General features: G+C 32.3%; 2 protein-coding genes across 2 annotated transcripts in view; one reads left to right on the top strand and one right to left on the bottom strand.

The window, feature by feature from the left end:
• Positions 1-4,214, bottom strand: part of LOC107447942 (aldo-keto reductase family 1 member A1) — a 36,016-nt gene extending 31,802 nt beyond the window's left edge. The window contains exon 1 of the mRNA XM_071185047.1: positions 3,945-4,214. Coding sequence (XP_071041148.1) covers positions 3,945-4,025 — 81 coding nt within the window. The 5' untranslated portion in view covers positions 4,026-4,214. The remainder of the gene's footprint in view (positions 1-3,944) is intronic.
• LOC107449950 (uncharacterized) overlaps positions 1-18,108 on the top strand; it is a 246,812-nt gene that overhangs the window by 86,375 nt on the left and 142,329 nt on the right. The gene's annotated exons all lie outside the window — the stretch shown is intronic.

The raw sequence follows: 18,108 nt of genomic DNA, 5'->3' as shown, positions 1-18,108 counted from the left end.
GAAACTTTTTTCAGTATTTTCATTTAAAAGATTTAAAGGTAAATTAAAAGATTTTCAGATACCACAATGATTTAGTTATTTCTGATTAGATCTAGAATTATAAGGAGCAAGTATTTTTTGATCTATCAAAGACTTTTTGAATGCTCGAACTATAGAAAAAACAATTAATTTCGATAATATATTTTACCACTTTTTCCATAAAATCACTTTTTGTATCATTTCAATATATATATTCGGGACAAAACGNTATAAAAGAAAAAATAGTATATAATTACTACCACTTTAAATATGAAAATAAAATCTTTAGGAAAATCCGGAAGAGTTGGCAGGTATGAGATAAGAGTAATTAAACTTACACCGGATTTTTGTACCTGATGGCTTCACCGGTCACAATTGTATTGTTTTCATAAAAATTGCAACCAAAATTTTGAATTAGTAAAGTAACAAATAGATTAAAGTAAAGCCCTAGATTATCTAATCTACGTATCCAGGCCTTTAGATAAAAGATCAGACGGAAAGAAACAATAAAACAAAATAAATATCTAAAAAAAAGTTCATTTTTCGAGTAGACTATAAAGTTGCAGACAGATAAAAAGAAAGAAAAAAAATTGTCGCATCAAATTTCTATAGCTACCGAAAATTTCCTTGTCACGCTTTTTGATAATGATGAGCCTTGCGTTTTTATTTTTAGGTCTGACAAAAATACAATTATTTTTTCTTTTATGGGCTACTTAAACATAGCTTTTAAAGTTTCATTTTATTTCATAAAGTAAACAATATTTTTGAATTTAATTACCAATGAGAAGCATTATATCACTATGCATACAAGCAATTTACATATTTTTTATAAAATGTCATATAGCCGTAAACAATTTAAAACTTAATGCATATTTTGGATGAATTAATAGTTTGGAAACAGATTAGATGTGCCTAGCTTTCAAATCACTTTTTACTTTTCCTGCTTCATACATTTTTTAATAGATCATAGATTTTTCATTCACTTCATAGATTTCTGCTAAATTTTGTCGCATTTCTAAAAACTTCAGAACAAAATAATGCCTCTTATAACTTTAATAAAATAAAAATACGAGAAAAACTTTCCACAAAGCTATAGGAAATGTTAGAGATATAGCTTCCACTTTTGTTTTACAAAATCAGTCCAAGAATTTGAAATTGCAAAACAATGGAAACTTTTAAAGCATACCATAATGCTACAAATTTAAAGATTCCAGAACATCTTCTAAGTCGGATTCAATATCGTTAGTTGGATCATCATACTGATTCCACTTTGCAATGGATTCGATTGCCACGAAAAATCGTCTTATTCCCCATCCAAAGAATTCGAAATTTTACCCTTTTTAAAAGATTTTACAATAAGGAATCCACATTTTGCCAACCTTCAAGTGACGTCCCATGCAGTAAAATAAACCTGATTAATTGGTCAGTACATAGCATTTTTTAATGCATCTTAATTCGAAGAGGGAGCCTCATAGCATCATATTTATTCATTTTATTTTAGCCTGAGAAAATTTTGTGCACTTAACAATTTTTTCTTCATGTTTCTTAATTTTAGAAATGATCATTATTTTTTTTTTTTTTTTTTNTTTTTTTTTTTTTTTTTTTTTTTTTTTTTTTTTTTTTTTTTTTTTTTTTTTTTTTTTTTTTTGCTTTCGTCTTGCACGCTGGACACCAGAGAAATTTGCCATCTCGCAATCAAAAAATAGGGAGTCGACTTATACAACGGTATATACCAACACCTCCTAGAATAAGGAAGGCCTCAGCACGGATCAAATTAGTAGTCCGATGTGACGAAGTTAACTGCGCAGTTGATGAAAAATAAGAAAGATGTCATTACGTTCGGGGTACTAAGCTGCGCAGTTGTTGAAAATACGAAATAAGTCATTACGTTTGGACTACTAAAGGATATTTATGGTAACCCGTGCAGAGGCCTACTCTTTTCTAGGAGGTGTTGTATATACTGTATAGAAGTTTCTGTGCGGGTTGCCAAAATGAAACAACATCGCTTTTCTTAGTGACCAACTTGGCGATAATCCAAAGGGCATCTGAAAATATAATCTAACTAATTGAAGAGCTATCGGGTTTACAATTAATTTCATAGAATTATTAACTTTTCTTTTTTACATTAAACATAGTTCAAAACATGTAAAATAATATGAAGATAAATGAACATATTCTTTTTTTTAGGCCCTCTATAAATTTACATCGAAAAACAAGCTCTTTAAAAACAATCAATCTTTTCAAAACATACCTACTTTTTAAAAAATGAATTCTTAAAATAAACTTTTGCAACATAAACCACATAAACTGTGAAATTTCTACTACTTACTTTTAAAACATTTTAACACGTTCACGCCGAGAAAAGTGAAAATACTGGTACGTGAAAAGAGAAAATACTGGTAGATGAACTATTTCAATGTTATATAATATTCGGGAGGAGTTAATCTATTCTCAATAATAACAATTCACTGTAAGGTAATTTATCACGGCGAAGAAGTAATTCAATATAAAAATTGCATCCGTTAAAAACAATTGGTAGTTATAGATTTTAATAATTCTCGGAAAAAAACAGAAAAATGAAATTTATTGTTACCAGTTTTTACTCCGGTGCGCTGCCAAGATGAGACAATCTAGCGTGACCCACCGGTGGGGCACCCCGGCGTGAACGTGTTAAGTTGAATGTTAGTTACCGTTAGTAGTCAATGTTCTTATTTTTACAGAATTAGTTTTTTTAAATATTAAATAGTATCCATAACATGTAGAGTAATAAGCATATAAATATCGATGGCTTTATATAATAAGTGATAGTAAATTTACTAAAAAACAAAAACAAGTTCGTTCGAAAACAATCACAAATGTTCCTCCTTAACTCATTTTTTTATAATCTTGCTACCAAATTCTAATAGTGAAACTTTTACTCAGTGAAGCTTACATTCTTTTTTTTTTATTCTTAAATATTGGGGAAAACTTACCAAGTGAGTGTCTTACTTATTTTGGTCTATTATATCGATTTTTTATATTCTTCAAAAAACAGGGAGACTGACTTATAAGTGAGATTTTTTAATTCTAAGAAATTGAAATATAAGCAAAAGGAAATTGAAAGATTTTATTCACAGCAAAAGCTCCTATTTACAGGTGCCCAATTCAGGGCACCGTATTCTACCCTCTACCCGTATTTTGTTCTCAAGGCCAGCAGTTCTCAAAAGGTGTTCCGTGGAACCCTAGGGTTCCCTGAAAAAGTTAAAGATGTTCCGTGAGTTAGGCACCTTTTTTTAAACCAGTAAAGATTTTTGATAATTATAATAAATTTGTATCCTACCATTAATCGATTATTTATTTAATATTTAGATTATTTTTATGAAATTGTTTAGGTAAAATGCCAATAAAAGATGAGAAATTTAAAAAAAAAATTACGATATTATTATAGGGATATGCATTTACAAATGATTGCATCAGTATTTCTCATCGAACTTTGAAATTCGAAATAAAATAACATAATTCAAAAATAATGAATACTTTTTCTCCTAAAACCATTCTCACTGTTTATAAAAGTTCTTTTTCCAAAACCTTTTTTTTTAATTCATGCATATGTTTTGTTATTTATGCATATGTTTTCTTTTTTTGATTTATGCATATGTCAAAAACTACTATTCTAAAAACAGCTTCACACTTGTGAATTTATCTGCCAAACATAAAACCTAATTTTAAGGCTAATTGAGGAAACAATGAAAAAATTGTAATTCTTCCCATTAAATGCTTTTAAAAATTTTTGTAAGCCTATTTACACCTGCTAATGACCTTTTTAAAGTCAGGGTGACGTCATGAGAAAATTGATCGTTTAGGGCTCTGTATCTGAAAAAAGCTCTAGGCGTTAACTAAAGATAGCAAAAACTGAAGAACATGGGAGAAAGAAAAAGATAACACACCTGAAACATTCCTAATCCAATAATCGGCATGTGCTGTCCATTATTTAAAACCACGATGTTATCCTCACTTGTCGAATCCATACTTTAAAAGTTTTCAAATTATGTTAATACGAGAAAAGTTATAAAAAAAACTGTCTACTGATTGCTGCCGGATGGAAAAATGATGTCAGACACCGGCGAATCTTTTCCGTATACAGTCTTTACTTAGTCTTTTTTGTTTCAATTGGACCTTGAAATAAGACCTTGACTTAGTCTTGTTTTGACGCGGAGGGAGAATTTACAAATTGCGTTTACAATTATCGATCTCTATTGATTTTGCAAATTGTTCGTTCATTGGCGATTCTGTCATTGCATTGTAAACAGTTTATTTAAACCAACTCATTTCAATTTCGAACGCAATGTTTTGAACAAAAAAATCAATGCGAGCATTGCCTTTCATAGCATAAATATTTCATAGACGCGGCTTTAAAAAAATATTCACTTATGCTAGCTTCGTTTTTTTTTTAAACTCGGTTATTTGAAAATTATTCTCAATTTTATTTTTTTTTTCAGACCCCGATTATTTATTTAAGTTTTTTGAAAAAAACTTTTTCCAGAGATATTTTTTAAATNTCAAAAGGAACTAGACTAATACAATTCCAACCTGCCGAGTAGCGACTTATAACAACACACTTCATTTAATGTTTACTTGTTGCTAGAAATCAGGTTCGCAGAAAATGCTGTTTACTAGTTAAATTTAGTAGGAATAACACGACCTGTGACGTAGGCTATAGTATACCCAATTACCGAAAAAGTTATTATAAATATGGTAAGTTTATCTATGCCACTAGTCTTAGAGTGAAAAGTATAAAACACGATATGAATCATTGCTTTACGAAATTTGATTTAAAAAAAAAATAACAATTGGCATTTTGAACAAGAAATTTTGAAAATTTTTTAAATTTTCGATTGAAATCTTATGTGAATTTTTCTGCACAAAAATGTTTGTTAAGAATTGCTAGAATTGTTAAGAAGTCACCGGGGTTGAAAGTTTATATCTATTAAAATGAAAAAGAGTTAAATCTGGTATACAAAACCATTTAGCTTTTTCTCGGGAAGAGAAAAATCATCCATTAATTATTATTAACTAAGAATTTTTGAAAGTTATAAAATATATGTAGGGCTGATTTTTACCCGAGAAAAAAGTCTAAAATAAATAGTTTCAAATTAAGAATATTTTAACACGTTGAATGCCACGCTAATTTTACACGGCTTGCCTGTCTGGCCACACGGTAAATAACTACAAACTAAATTTGACAGATTTTGCTAGTTTTTTTTTTAAAGGTTTGGCATGCCATATCTGCTCTTTCGTTCGTTGTAATGCATGTCACATACCCTCCAACTGCTACGGAATTTCCGTAGTTTCAGAAATCTCCTTTTCAGACGGTGGCAAAATTAATGTCTTAATACATATTTTAAAAAAAATAATTTTAGCGTAACTTGTTCACTATTACTTATAAAAGTGCAGGCCATATGGCTAGATTCTTAAGTTCTGATAAAAGCTTTATGAGAGATCCATTTGCTTTAAAAATTTCTACTTTGGTTCGCTACCACTAGAAAGAATCATTTTCAAAATCCTCATAAGTTGGAGGGTATGCCTGATACAAGTGTTGAATTGGCTACGAACGAATGTATGGCTACGAACTGCTTAAAAATAGTGGAGAATGAAAATCTACTAAATTAAATTTATTAAACCACGAATCACAATTAATAAACTACCACTAGAAAATATTTATTCGCTGTCGGGAGCAAGTTGTCATCTCTGTGTATATAAATAAAACTAATTTTTTGTGTTTCTATAATGCATTAATTTCTTCAAACCATTTTATTAACGATAATAATATTAAAAAAAATTAAAAATTTACTCGAATTATGTGTTTCTAATAATCTTGGCTTCGCCGTTCACCAGTGACCCCCATGGTATTCAACATGTTAAAGCTTGTTTGACCCCTCCCTAAAACCGGCTATAATTAAAATGGTATAACCACCGGTTTTTTTTTTCTCTTTACCGTATCGATTTCAAATTTTCAAGACACAGTTTAATTATGAATAGTAAAAAAATTATTCTGTATTGTTACAGAGATACTAACTTGTTCCGCTTTATAAAAAAGTATTTTCTTGTGGTAATGAAATGTAAGTTATTTTTACTTTAGTATTTTTAATTTTAAATTTCAAGTAATTTTTCCATCATTATATATCAAAAATTCAAACGCATTTTTAGTTGCATTTTCACTTTGTCAGGGATGCCGCAGGCGATTAAAAATGTAAAAAGTGGTGATTAACGAGAAGTAAAAATCTATTTAAAGAGATTAAAATTGACAACTTTTTCTAACATGTTTCTTTCAGATTACTAACAAAGATGACTGCAAAGGATTTTTGAAGTTATACTTCTTATGCGACTTCCAACAAGGTTGCGTTAAACGTTTAACGCCACATTTTTATTGGCCGGGAAATCACGTGGTTGGATCCAGTTTTCCCTCATTCATTTCCATATTGCTTTGGTTCTCACTAGCATAAAAATAATAAAAGTCATAAAAGTATTGTTTTTCTATAAATATTTTTTTTAGTTTGTTTTGATACACATATAATTTAATAGGGTAGTATTTTTCATTTTCAAATTTAGTGGATAAGAATTGTAAAAAATGAGTGAAAACAATCCCACGGACAATGCGACGGATTTAAGGTTATGTCAAGGTACGTCTCTTGTGAATATCAATTGATTGTTAGGTTTTCTCTTCTGAAATTGCATTATGACGCATTCACATACATTATTAATACAAATACATTTTCCATGGCGAGACGATGAGGCAACAACAAGCACTTCCACTGGTTCAAGAGGTCCACGAGGGAAAAATGCACAATATTACCGTTATTACAGAGCACAGAAGCGAGCGGAGCAGAAAAAAAGAGTCGTTGAATAGAACTAGTGATCCTTCTACGACTGCTGATTCTTCTACAATTAAAGTCGCAGGCTACGAAGTTTAACTTCTTCCGCGCGGAGGGACTCCACGCACTATTTTTTTTTATTTGTAAATTTGAATAATTTACGATACATGTCATGGTGATAGTGATGATTGAATAATTAAATAAATAAAAAATGAATCCAGTTTTTACCCTTTCTTACATTTTTTGTCGCCTGTGGCATTCCTGCTCTATTAATTTGATTTTTCAAATGGCGCCTCACTCATTTCAATATCAAATATGGTGAACAGTGCAATTAACAGCAACAAAGCAACGTAGCTGTGCTAAATACCTTTGTATTAAAGGAAATTATAATTCGGAGTTGGCACGGCCAGTATTATAACGGTTTATAATTATTATCAATTTGTTTGTTATTTAGGAAATAAAGATTATAAGGTACTACTTACGTAAACTTTGAAAAACTTTGGTCCACGTAAAATTCTGTCCGAGGAAGAATACATTCGATTATACAGACCTGGAACAAGTGCTTTTATTAAAAAAAAGTGGTAGGGTCTTTACGCTTAGTTTACCCTTAATTTTATATAGATTAGATGTACTGCTTTGTTCTGTCGGATACTTACGTTTGCATACATAATTCGTTAGAAATATTCACATACTCTTTTGCGCCAAGTTCTTTTGCTGCACATGCTCTTTTGCTGTGTATCTTTAAGCTGGGAAATTATCACTGAGTAAAAAGTGTAAATACTTTACCATTTTCTTTATAACAGCACTATATTTTGCACTACTGTAAAAGGAATGTTGCACATTCGTGGACAGAATTTTCCTGTTGACTTAATTATAGTATTGATTAAAACTTTAAAGCAGCGAGAAGACAATTTATATTCTAAACTTTAAATTAAAATATTTCATCAAAAAAGAAGAGCAAGGATCTAAGAGTAGGTGAGTTGCATGCGGATCCTCACGGATCGGTCCACACTGATCTAGAATATAGCTTAGTTGTAAAATGGAGAAGCATTTATTTTCTGCATTAGCAAATATCACAAAACAATAAAATATCTGTGACTGATGCACGTTAAAAATTCTGTCGAATCGCAAAGTCCTCCATGTTCCCATAAATCTGGCTCCCATAACTAACCATAGACTCTGGGGGTACTGGATTGGAGATCGATCGTTCTCTGATTCAGGTCAAAATTACGATCTGTGGATGAATGAATGAATGTATAAATGGGTCCGCCTTATAAACAGCTGTGACGTATGGTGTGGCAGAAGTCGAATTCTTGGCCATAGATGGCGCCACTGAAAAACAAGAATAGCACACTCTGTCTTAAATTTGCTTGGTTTCACCAAGCAGGCTTGCCCGTGTGGCAAGTGGCATTCGAACCAACCAACCAACCAAACCAACCATTAAATATCAAAATTTAAAGTTATATACTTTAATATCGAAAGTTTAAAAAGACTACTTTTCCTTTCATTATAGTTTCTATTATGGTATCAATTTTCTCATGTCGTTGAATTTCTGTTTTAATAACGATTATAAAACTGCATTCAAATTTTAATACGATTAATATTATGCTTCGATAAGAAATTATTAATAGTATGTTTTTTTTCATTCTTTCTTTTTAGTTTTCATTTATGACTTTAGTTTTCTTTATGGAGATAAAAATCCACTTGAATAGTTACCCTAGAAACAATTTTACCTTGGCAGCAGTTAGGTTCAAAATTGGCTTGATATGGGTCCTAAAGAACATACACGGAGGGACCAATATTGGGATGTCTAGATTTTTTAATATTGGTCCTAGAGTGGCCTATATTGGACCTACATTGGCCAATGTAGAACCTACATTGGCTAAATAATGGATGTAAAATATCGGGTGAATCGAAAAATTCTATATAGGGGAAATATAGGAAAAATAAAGGCCCTTTGAATCTTTACTAAGCCAAGATTCAGGAACATTGGCCCGAGCCATTCTGCTGTTAAGGTATATTGCAACTTTTAAGTGCATCGTTATACATGCTTAGATAAAGAAATTAAGATGTATGTTTTTTCCGATAATACTTCATAGTTTTTATTTATGAAGCATTTTCTATTGCTAAAAAAAGAATGAGAAAAATATTATGTGAAACGATAAGTGAGAAAATATAAGATTATGGAAATGTTTGATAAAATACTCGTCAGATTTTAACACGTTCAAAAAAGAATGATAACACAAGTAAAAGAATATAGAATGTTTTATGTTTAACTCATATCGCCATTTCATTTACTCTGAATAATTTTTCATTAAAGAATGTGAAGAATTTACTTGATACAGTAAATCTTCCTTATTCTTTTGATTTTTAAAGATCAAATATCTTTGACTCAGAGCTATAGATCAAAATTTCCATTTTGTCACTGGATGCTATAAAATCGGGTGTCTAAAACTATGACTCTAAGATTGATGCTTCTTTTTGAAAAATGATAGTGTCCTTTTATTTGATAATCAGAATATTTAGTTCAATATAGTTGACTATAAAACAAATAGTCAGAAAAGTGAAGTTGGTAGAAAAGATTTGATATATAAATAATTAGGCTAATGTTTAATTTTACCAAATTACATTGATTAAACTTACATAAGATATATTTAGTATAATAATTTCATAGTGTTCCAAAAAGTTATAATTGTAACTACTCTAGACGGATTTCAAGTATTCAGCACCGAATGTGAAAAATTATTTAATCATTTTATAAAAATTATTTAAATTAGTCGTTGTTATGAAATTAGTTTTTGAACGACAGAGTGTTTTATGAGTTTTCTAGCACTTGAGACAAAAAAATTTAACCAAAATTTTTATTTCTCTAAAACTGTAAAAAGACTGGTCGTCTAAAAGTATTTTAATTTTGTCAGGTGATCAATAAAAACTGATACTTAAAGTTTTGTGGAGAGAACAATATTAAAGACTGTAAATCTTACTGTGAATAAATACTTTCGTTGTTCATACACATATTTTTTTAATGTCTTTCAATGCAAAATATGCTCGTAGTGATAGTTCATGCGGTTTGTTTCATTAATTAGAATCATTAGACAGTGTGATTCATCTGATATACATTTTCATTTCTATCTAGTTCTATCGTTTCGTTCCATTAATTAGACCGTCTGATTTATTTGCTATATATTTCATTAGAGATGAAAATTCATGTGTTTCATTCCATTAATTATAATCATTAGATCGTGTGATTCATCTGATATATATTTTGTTTGAGGTGAAAGCTCAAGCGTTTCGTTCCATTAATTAGACCGTCTGATTTATCTGATATATATTTCATTTGAGATGAAAATTCAAGCGTTTTGTTCCATAATTAGAACTTCTGATATATCTGATTCATATTTCATTTGTAATGAAAGTTCATATTGTTTTTTCCATTAATTAGGTCTTCTGATTTATCTTACATACATTTCAATTATGATTGTTCATGCAGTTCGTTTCATTAATTAGATCATCTGATAAAAATTTATCTGCACTTCTTAATTATGGTATTGAAATATATCATAAAAACTATAAAATTCATACATAACCAACTTAAAATTTAGTAGAACAAAATCTACTTTTACATCCTTATATTGAGTCCTTAATTCTAAGATAAGGGAACGAAACTTCCCTTATATCGCGGCCACTGACCATTCCTTTAGGTATGAGAAAAGGATATCAGTGAAGGGGTTAGAATCCTTACACTTGTAATTTTGATAAACTATCAAAATGAAGTTATAATTCTTTTTAAATGTTTGCTCAACAGAAAAAAAATGAATTAGTAATTCGAAAAATTCGTCTCGATTTTGGGGAAGGTAATATATGGGCAGGATTGAAAGCAAACACCATGCTTCCATATTATGGTAGTTGAAATTAAAAAAATATATTTTTCCCAAAGCAGCGAAACAGCGTTTGAAACGAATCAGAAAGAGTCATATTTCATAAGGGGAATGCAAGATCTCATGTGTCTATGACAACGACACAAAAATTGTGTTGTCAGATCTCAGTCAACGCCTCCTTTAACTGAAAGTCACTTAATACAAAATCTAGTTAAAATAAGAAAGTGGTAGCAAATATATGACTAAAAATTTGTTTTATTTCTGAATATTAATGGTTTGCCTTATTCACTGATCAACCACTACAGATTCAATTCTCAAGTATATATGATGAATACTCTCATCTACTTTCGTAAAAGGTTTTGGGTTCATGCGCACAACTGGTTCACTTTTCATATAGTCTGCGCAGACTACTTATAAAAGACCGTGAGGAAGCTTTTTGCTGTAGGAGGTGATTACTCAGTTGGGATGCTATATTACATCCTCTCTCTTCCCAAGACCCTGTGCCTTTCAATCCTTACAAGATTTTTTTACCAAAAAAAGAAATCTTTGGGAGAAATAAAAATTCAAGAGGAAAAGTTTCTCGACTAAACTCTTGAGAAGTCCTCCATATTATAATTATAATATTATAACCGTCGTTGAACACTCGACCCAATTTTATGTACTTACGACTTCTAATAACTAACTTAACCCCGCCCCGCCCCCGTAAGGGGGCATCCGGGGACACTCCGAAATTTCGCAGTGTGCTTAACAGTTCAATTACATGAGCAAACATATTCAAATTTTCAAATTAGAGTTTTAATAAATAGGTAGGATATTAAATATGAAATCCAGAAAACAGCACTACTTAGAAATAAACTAAATACAAACAAACATAACAAAGAAAATAAACTGTATCAATCAGAAGAGATATTGATGTCGCATCTTCAGCAAAGTTAATAAAAGGAAACAATTCCACATGGCTAAATATAAGATGTTGGTAACTCAGAATAAAATTACAGCTGGCATCACAGTACTTAAGGTATCAAATTCCATGGATTTTTTTTCTTTTAACCAAAAAAAGACATGTATATCGTACTCTAGGAACACAGGTGATTAAAATTTCAATGAGGAATTGCATAGGGTCAGAGATTGACAAAAGGCATGACATTAAAACGAAAAAAAAAAAAAAAAGTTTAGGACAAAATTCAAGTAAAAATCAAACCATAACATAATCAATAAGAGATTTAAAGTATATCGTTCCTAACAATAGGCAGCAAGAGGTCATCAGAATTCAGGGAGGTGCCTTGTTACTAAACAAATTTCTTACTATTTCCTCAATTCCCTTTTTTATTTTAGGGTTTGACCAATGCTGCTTTTTAAACTCATAGGTGGTTTCTGAATGGAAAAATGTCTCTCTAACGCTCTTGAAATTTGGACATATGTTCCCAATCCTCAATAAGCTGACAGGTACGGCACAGCTGAGCTCCTCCAAAAAACCTGGCCTGATGTTGTCCACGACAGCCATGATTAGATAAGAATTGATTTAAAAAGAAATTCCCCATGATTTTCCTCGTTTGAACTTTCGGGAAGAGCTCGAACTTGGGCCTTCCCTTTGTAAAGCTGTCACTCCATCTTTCCTGCCATTCAATCAATTTTTCGCATTCCAAAGTTTTTCTTGCAGTCCGCCTGCTGGGATCCTCAAACAGGTCAATAGTTGATCTTTCACAGGCTAATTTGGCTAACCTATCAGCCTCCTCGTTGCCCATATGGCCTGCATGTGCTCTTATCCAATGTAAAACGATATTGTTTGTGAATTCTTGCTTAGTGGACTAAATACTCTTTAGAGTTGTTGTTTTCCAAAGCTTGCAGGCTAGACAGGGAATCGGTATAAATTGAAATTTTATCTGTAATTCTTTGCACTTTAATACAACGAATCGACTGGAGAATGGCCCATAATTCAGCCTTAAACACGGAGACGTGATCAGAGAGGCGAGAGGTTTTTCTTTCAACAGGTTCTCCCTCCAGATAGGCCACGAAAGCACATTCTGTCTTAAATTCATTGTTGACTAAAAGTTTCGATCCATCTGTAAATAATTCTAGTGCCTTATAAGTAGGTAAATGTAGTTGATATTTAATTAAAACTTCTTCAGCCGTATGGTAAATAAAAGGTGTAGGTATAGGTTATAGATTATGTGTTCTTCTTCGTGTTGGAAAATATTATTAAGTTGAGGTTCCACGTTTACTGCCATATCTAAAGGGATTGTCCCAGCAAGTACTTGGAGAGCGTCAGTAGATGTAATCTTGTATGCTTTAGTGATAGATAGTAACGAAGTTCTTACGACTACTAATGTCCAACTCCGTAGCCTTGTAATTTTGAACCCAATCCGGAAGACAATGGAACTCTTGGATCGAGTATTGGGAGAAATTTGCCTTCGTGGAGGAAGTCCGCTTTTTGATGGAGTTAACCCGCATTTGCGTTACACGGAGAGGAAGACCACGAGAACCACCTACTGTTAACCTGACGGCAAGGGAGCTCTAACCCATGATCCGTTTACCTCCGAGGATATTTTTCGTCCGCACTATGGTCGGTGCAAGCCGGATGCGGAATTCGTATCGACTGGGATTCGAACCCGGTCCTCCATATGCGGAATTTTCAAACTGCCTTAACGGCGAAAAATTGTTAACAGCAGTTATATAATTTAATAAAAATACACTAAAAATAAAATTCGCCGGTTTTAAATTTTCGTTCAAACGTGACACAAACTGTTTGGGTTAAATCAATGATTTCCACTGAGTTTAATAATTTCGAATCACTCAATAATATTGTCTAATGCTCTTAATTTTCATTACCTATATAGTTTGCCTTAAATTGTGCATCTGCAGTTGTGAAATTTAATAAGAAGAATTAAATGATTTATTTAATTAGATTTTGTTAAATTATGACTATTGCTGAATTAGCTGTTTTTATATATTAAAACAAAAGAAAACTTTTACAGACCATTTAGTTGATACTGTTCAATTGTTGTAAATAATAAATAACACTGGTGAACAATTTTTTTTCTCCTTTTCGTGTCCCATTAGCTTTTTGACAGATTTTAGACATTTTAGATCACATATTTTGTCGAAATGTTCAAGTTTAAAAACGTACAGGGGATCACATAAATGTTGCGACAAACTTTTTAGAAAGTTAAGGCACATTATTAGGATTGAAACTGCATAGGAACCAGAGATGGCAATTGCTCCGGACGAGCTAAATTAATTTACACATCGTTAAATAACTACTACCTAAAATTCGCATATATTTGCTTTCTTTTTCTAAAAGGTTTGCGCACACTCCACCATCATCAGAGCACTCGGTAGACTGTTTTTGTGATATTGATAAAATTCAACTGTAGCAAAGTGGCCAATTATATAAGCCTTCGAATTATTTAGAAATAGTGGTGGTTAAAAACTAAATAAATTTAATTTATTAAACCAAGAATCACAATTAATAAAATGTCACTCGAAAATATTTATTCGCTGTCCGGAGCAAGTTGACATCTCCGAGGAACCCAAACCCGGAAGCGTCGTCATGCGCCTTTAGAGTCTCCATTTTTTATTACAAACATGTTTCTTCCTGCTCTTTTAACACGCGTATCTACGCATGTTTCGCGTCATAATTAGCGTCCGAAGTTCTTTATAACGAGTTTTCCAGGAATTGGTTCCTATGCAGCTTTAAATCCTGATAATATGCCCTTTCTCCCCTAGAAGTTTGTTGTAGCATTTATGCGATGCTTTATAGTATGTAACGTTTTAAAACTTGTGCTTTTTCGACAAAAGGGGAACGAAAATGCCATTTAAGAAAATCTTTTACTTTAGGTGTCAAATTAATTTCAAATTTGAAATACCCACACCCGAATTAGGCAAGGTCAAGTATTTGTATAAATACAAATAGAAAAAAAAACGAAATGTAATTGGTTTATAGTAATAATTAGCTTTTTAACCCAATTTAAAGCTGCCTTTTTTCTTCAAAAATGTATCATTTGAAGTTTTTGTAATTTTTTTTAAATTAAGCTCTTATTAAAAGGTAACTTTACAAGAATGATATCTTTTTGTGTGAAACTAGAGAGTTTTCGTTCCTGCTCGCTGCCACTTTCCATCCACTGCGATTGTAGTGGTATCACAATTACTTTTTGACAATAAATAGATTTCTTAATTAAAATGTAAAAGATTTCAGATTCTGTATTCTATACGGTTAGATTTTGTATTCTATCAACACAGATTTTTCGTGTTCAAAATATATTTTGAAATGCAATCTTTAGCATTAGCAATGTTCATTTAAGCTGAAGTGTTTATCACTTAAATAGTTATCAATTAAACTAAAACGGTAATTCCGTACCACTTTTTCCAAATTAATTCTTTTTCATTGATTTCGAAATGTTGTTTACTTCTTGAAATATAGAAGAAGGACATAATAGGCTTAGACATATGCTAAACTTATCTTTATCGAGGTTCTTGCCAACAATGGTCAGCAATTTTTGTAAATCGAGTAAGTTTAAATTTTTTTCACTAGTTTTACTGCAGTTTACAAAAACATTATAAATAATTTTTAAATAAAATAGTGGTAGCACAAGATACTTCATCTATTTCTTTACTTTCAATATAATTTTTCAGAATTATAATAAAAGAATTATTAAGAAAGAAAAAGAATGTTTTAAGAAATCGAAACATAGCTCTAAAACTAGAAATTATATTATTTTTAAATTAAAATGAAGGTTTAAATGAAATTTTGTTATCTTTATACACTGCTCAAAAAAATTAGGGGAGCAAGCAAAGAAAGTAAGAAAATCGTGCGAGACATCCACAGAGCTGCATGAAATGGATAGTGCATACGTATCAAAGCGCGATACAGAGAAAAAGACGTAAAAACATATGGAATTAAGCTTTAATTCATGGAAACTATGGAAAAAGAAACAAAAAGTCGATTTAAGGCAACAATTGGTTTACATGTAAACGATAAAAAAGTAATGTTTGGAAATGATGCAGTACTGTTAATAAGGCGTGTGGTCTCCTCGAAGAGCTAAAACTGCTGCACACCTGTTTCCCATGGATGCGATGATGGTATCGATGAGAGTTTGGGGAATACAGTTCCACTCCTCAAGAAGGGCAATCTCCAAGTCACGGAGAGTTAATGGAGGCCTTGGTCTCACAGCAATGCGTCTCCGAAGCACGTCCCAAACATGCTCGATTGGATTCAGGTCAGGAGAGCGCGCTGGCCATTCCATACGCTGTATTGTTTCAGCTTCCAGCATGTTCTCCACAAGACGAGCTGTATGTGATCTCGCATTATCATCTTGTAAAACGCAGGAATCTTAAGTGGCTGCTGCGTAGGGTATGACATGAGGTCTCAATATCTCGTCTGCATATCTGCGGGCCGTCAAAGTACCGCTCCGAATGATATGCAAGTCCATACGTCCACCTATGCTTATTCCTCCCCCCACCATCCAACCAGCTCGTCTGTAGTGTGACCTTTCACGAATGAAAGTGTGGTTATTTCGAGTGCTCCTTTCCCTCCACACCAAAGCACGTCGGGTGTCACTCTCCAGACTGAATCGAGAATCGTCTGTAAACAATACGTAGCTCCAATTCCGTTGCTCCCAATCTTGATATTCAGTAGCCCATCTTCTGCGAGCCGCACGGTGGCTTGAGGTCAATGAAATGCAGACCATGGGCCTACGAGGATAGAGACCTCTTTGATGGAGCCTATTCCGTATAGTTTGGGTGGAAACTCTTCATCCTGTTGCCACGAGAAACTGTCTTTGCAGCTGAGTAACATTGTCTGTTCTGTTACGACGAGCTGTTAACTGTATATATCGGTCATCAGCTGCAGTTGTTGCACGTGGTCGACCCTGCCCTGGCGACGACTCACATTTCCAGTCTCTTGGAATTGATTCCACAGCCTTGCAACGACACTTCTGCTGACTCCAACAGCGTCCGCCATATTGCGTTGTGTTCGCCCGGATTCCAGTCTGCCGGTGATGCGCCATGCAATGGATTCAGGTAAATCACGTTGTTGAGACATTTTCAAGTCACCCTTTCTCGAAAACAATAACTGAGAAACCAACTTTCTGAGTTAATGCAGTGAAACAGACGTCTCTGCTACATCCCGATTTCTGCTCTTATCTTCTTTTCTTGTTTGTGACGTCATGAACTTTTATTTGCATATGAAGTTTTCTTCTTCTTTTTCCTGCTCGGTCTTACATCATAAATGATTACTTTTCTGTTACTTACCGGTGTAAATATTTGCGTAATTTCATTAAAACCATGTGCTCCCCTAATTTTTTTGAGCAGTGTACATAAATTGACTACCATTGTTCAGTTTTTTGTTGAATGACGTGGTCACTTTTACCTACCATTGTTTAGTTTTTTGTTGAAAGACGTAGTCACTGACAAGTAAAGTAAACAAAGTTGGAGTCTAGTGAGCAGTAGTAGAACAATCATTCACGTCTTGCACATCTTCAATCGTTCTTATCGCGTTTGTATCTTGGTAAACTTTTATTTAGCATAGCTTTTTCATTTTCAGAAATTGCCCGGATAATTGCAAAATATTGAAATAAAACTTTTTACTTTCTCTGCTAATCTTATAAAAACGCATGTTCCAAATTTGAGACTTCTATCTCTGCAGAAAGGAGCAACTCAGTATTATTGTCTATTAGGCTAATTACTCTCTAATTACTTCAATAATTGTAAAATATCTCAACAAATTTTTTTTCCTTCTTTCACTCCTTAGATAAGCAACACGCGATCAAAATTTGAGACTTCTAACTTTGCGTAAGCTTTAATTTTGCAATTATAAGAATTACTTTTAATTACACCAAGCCTTCTATTTGTCTACGGGCTAACCATGAAAGGTTTTTATGGTCATCCTCTTCATGTAGTGAAAATGAGGTTAATTCCATCAAAAAGTCCTACACTAAGGCTAGTTTGCCTCAATGCTTGGTCTGTGAATTACCTTGTCTTCTGTATTGGATTAAAAATTACATTGCTACGGAGATGGACACTGGTAGTCGTAAACTCAAAATAAGGTCGGCTGTTCAACGCCGATTATAAGATAAAATTTTTAAAAAATATGCAACTTCAAACTTTTGGTTTTTCTTTCTTTTTATCAAATAATGAACACGTAATCCGAATTTAAATTCTCTCTCTTGGTACACATGTGCTATTGATCGCTTTAATCATGTTAATTACCCCTACTATTCATCTAAACAATTAATTATCCCAATAATTACGAAATTTCGAAATGAAATCTTTTTATTTTTATCAGATAAGGGGAATACGGGGTAGACATTTAGGAGTTCTATATGCGAACTTTTATTTACATAAACCCAATAATTACCAATATA

Source organism: Parasteatoda tepidariorum, chromosome 9 (genome assembly GCF_043381705.1).
Source record: "Parasteatoda tepidariorum isolate YZ-2023 chromosome 9, CAS_Ptep_4.0, whole genome shotgun sequence".
NCBI classification, from domain to species: domain Eukaryota; kingdom Metazoa; phylum Arthropoda; class Arachnida; order Araneae; family Theridiidae; genus Parasteatoda; species Parasteatoda tepidariorum.
The sequence above is the reverse complement of the archived record's forward strand: the minus strand, read 5'-3'. Positions and strand labels throughout refer to the sequence as shown.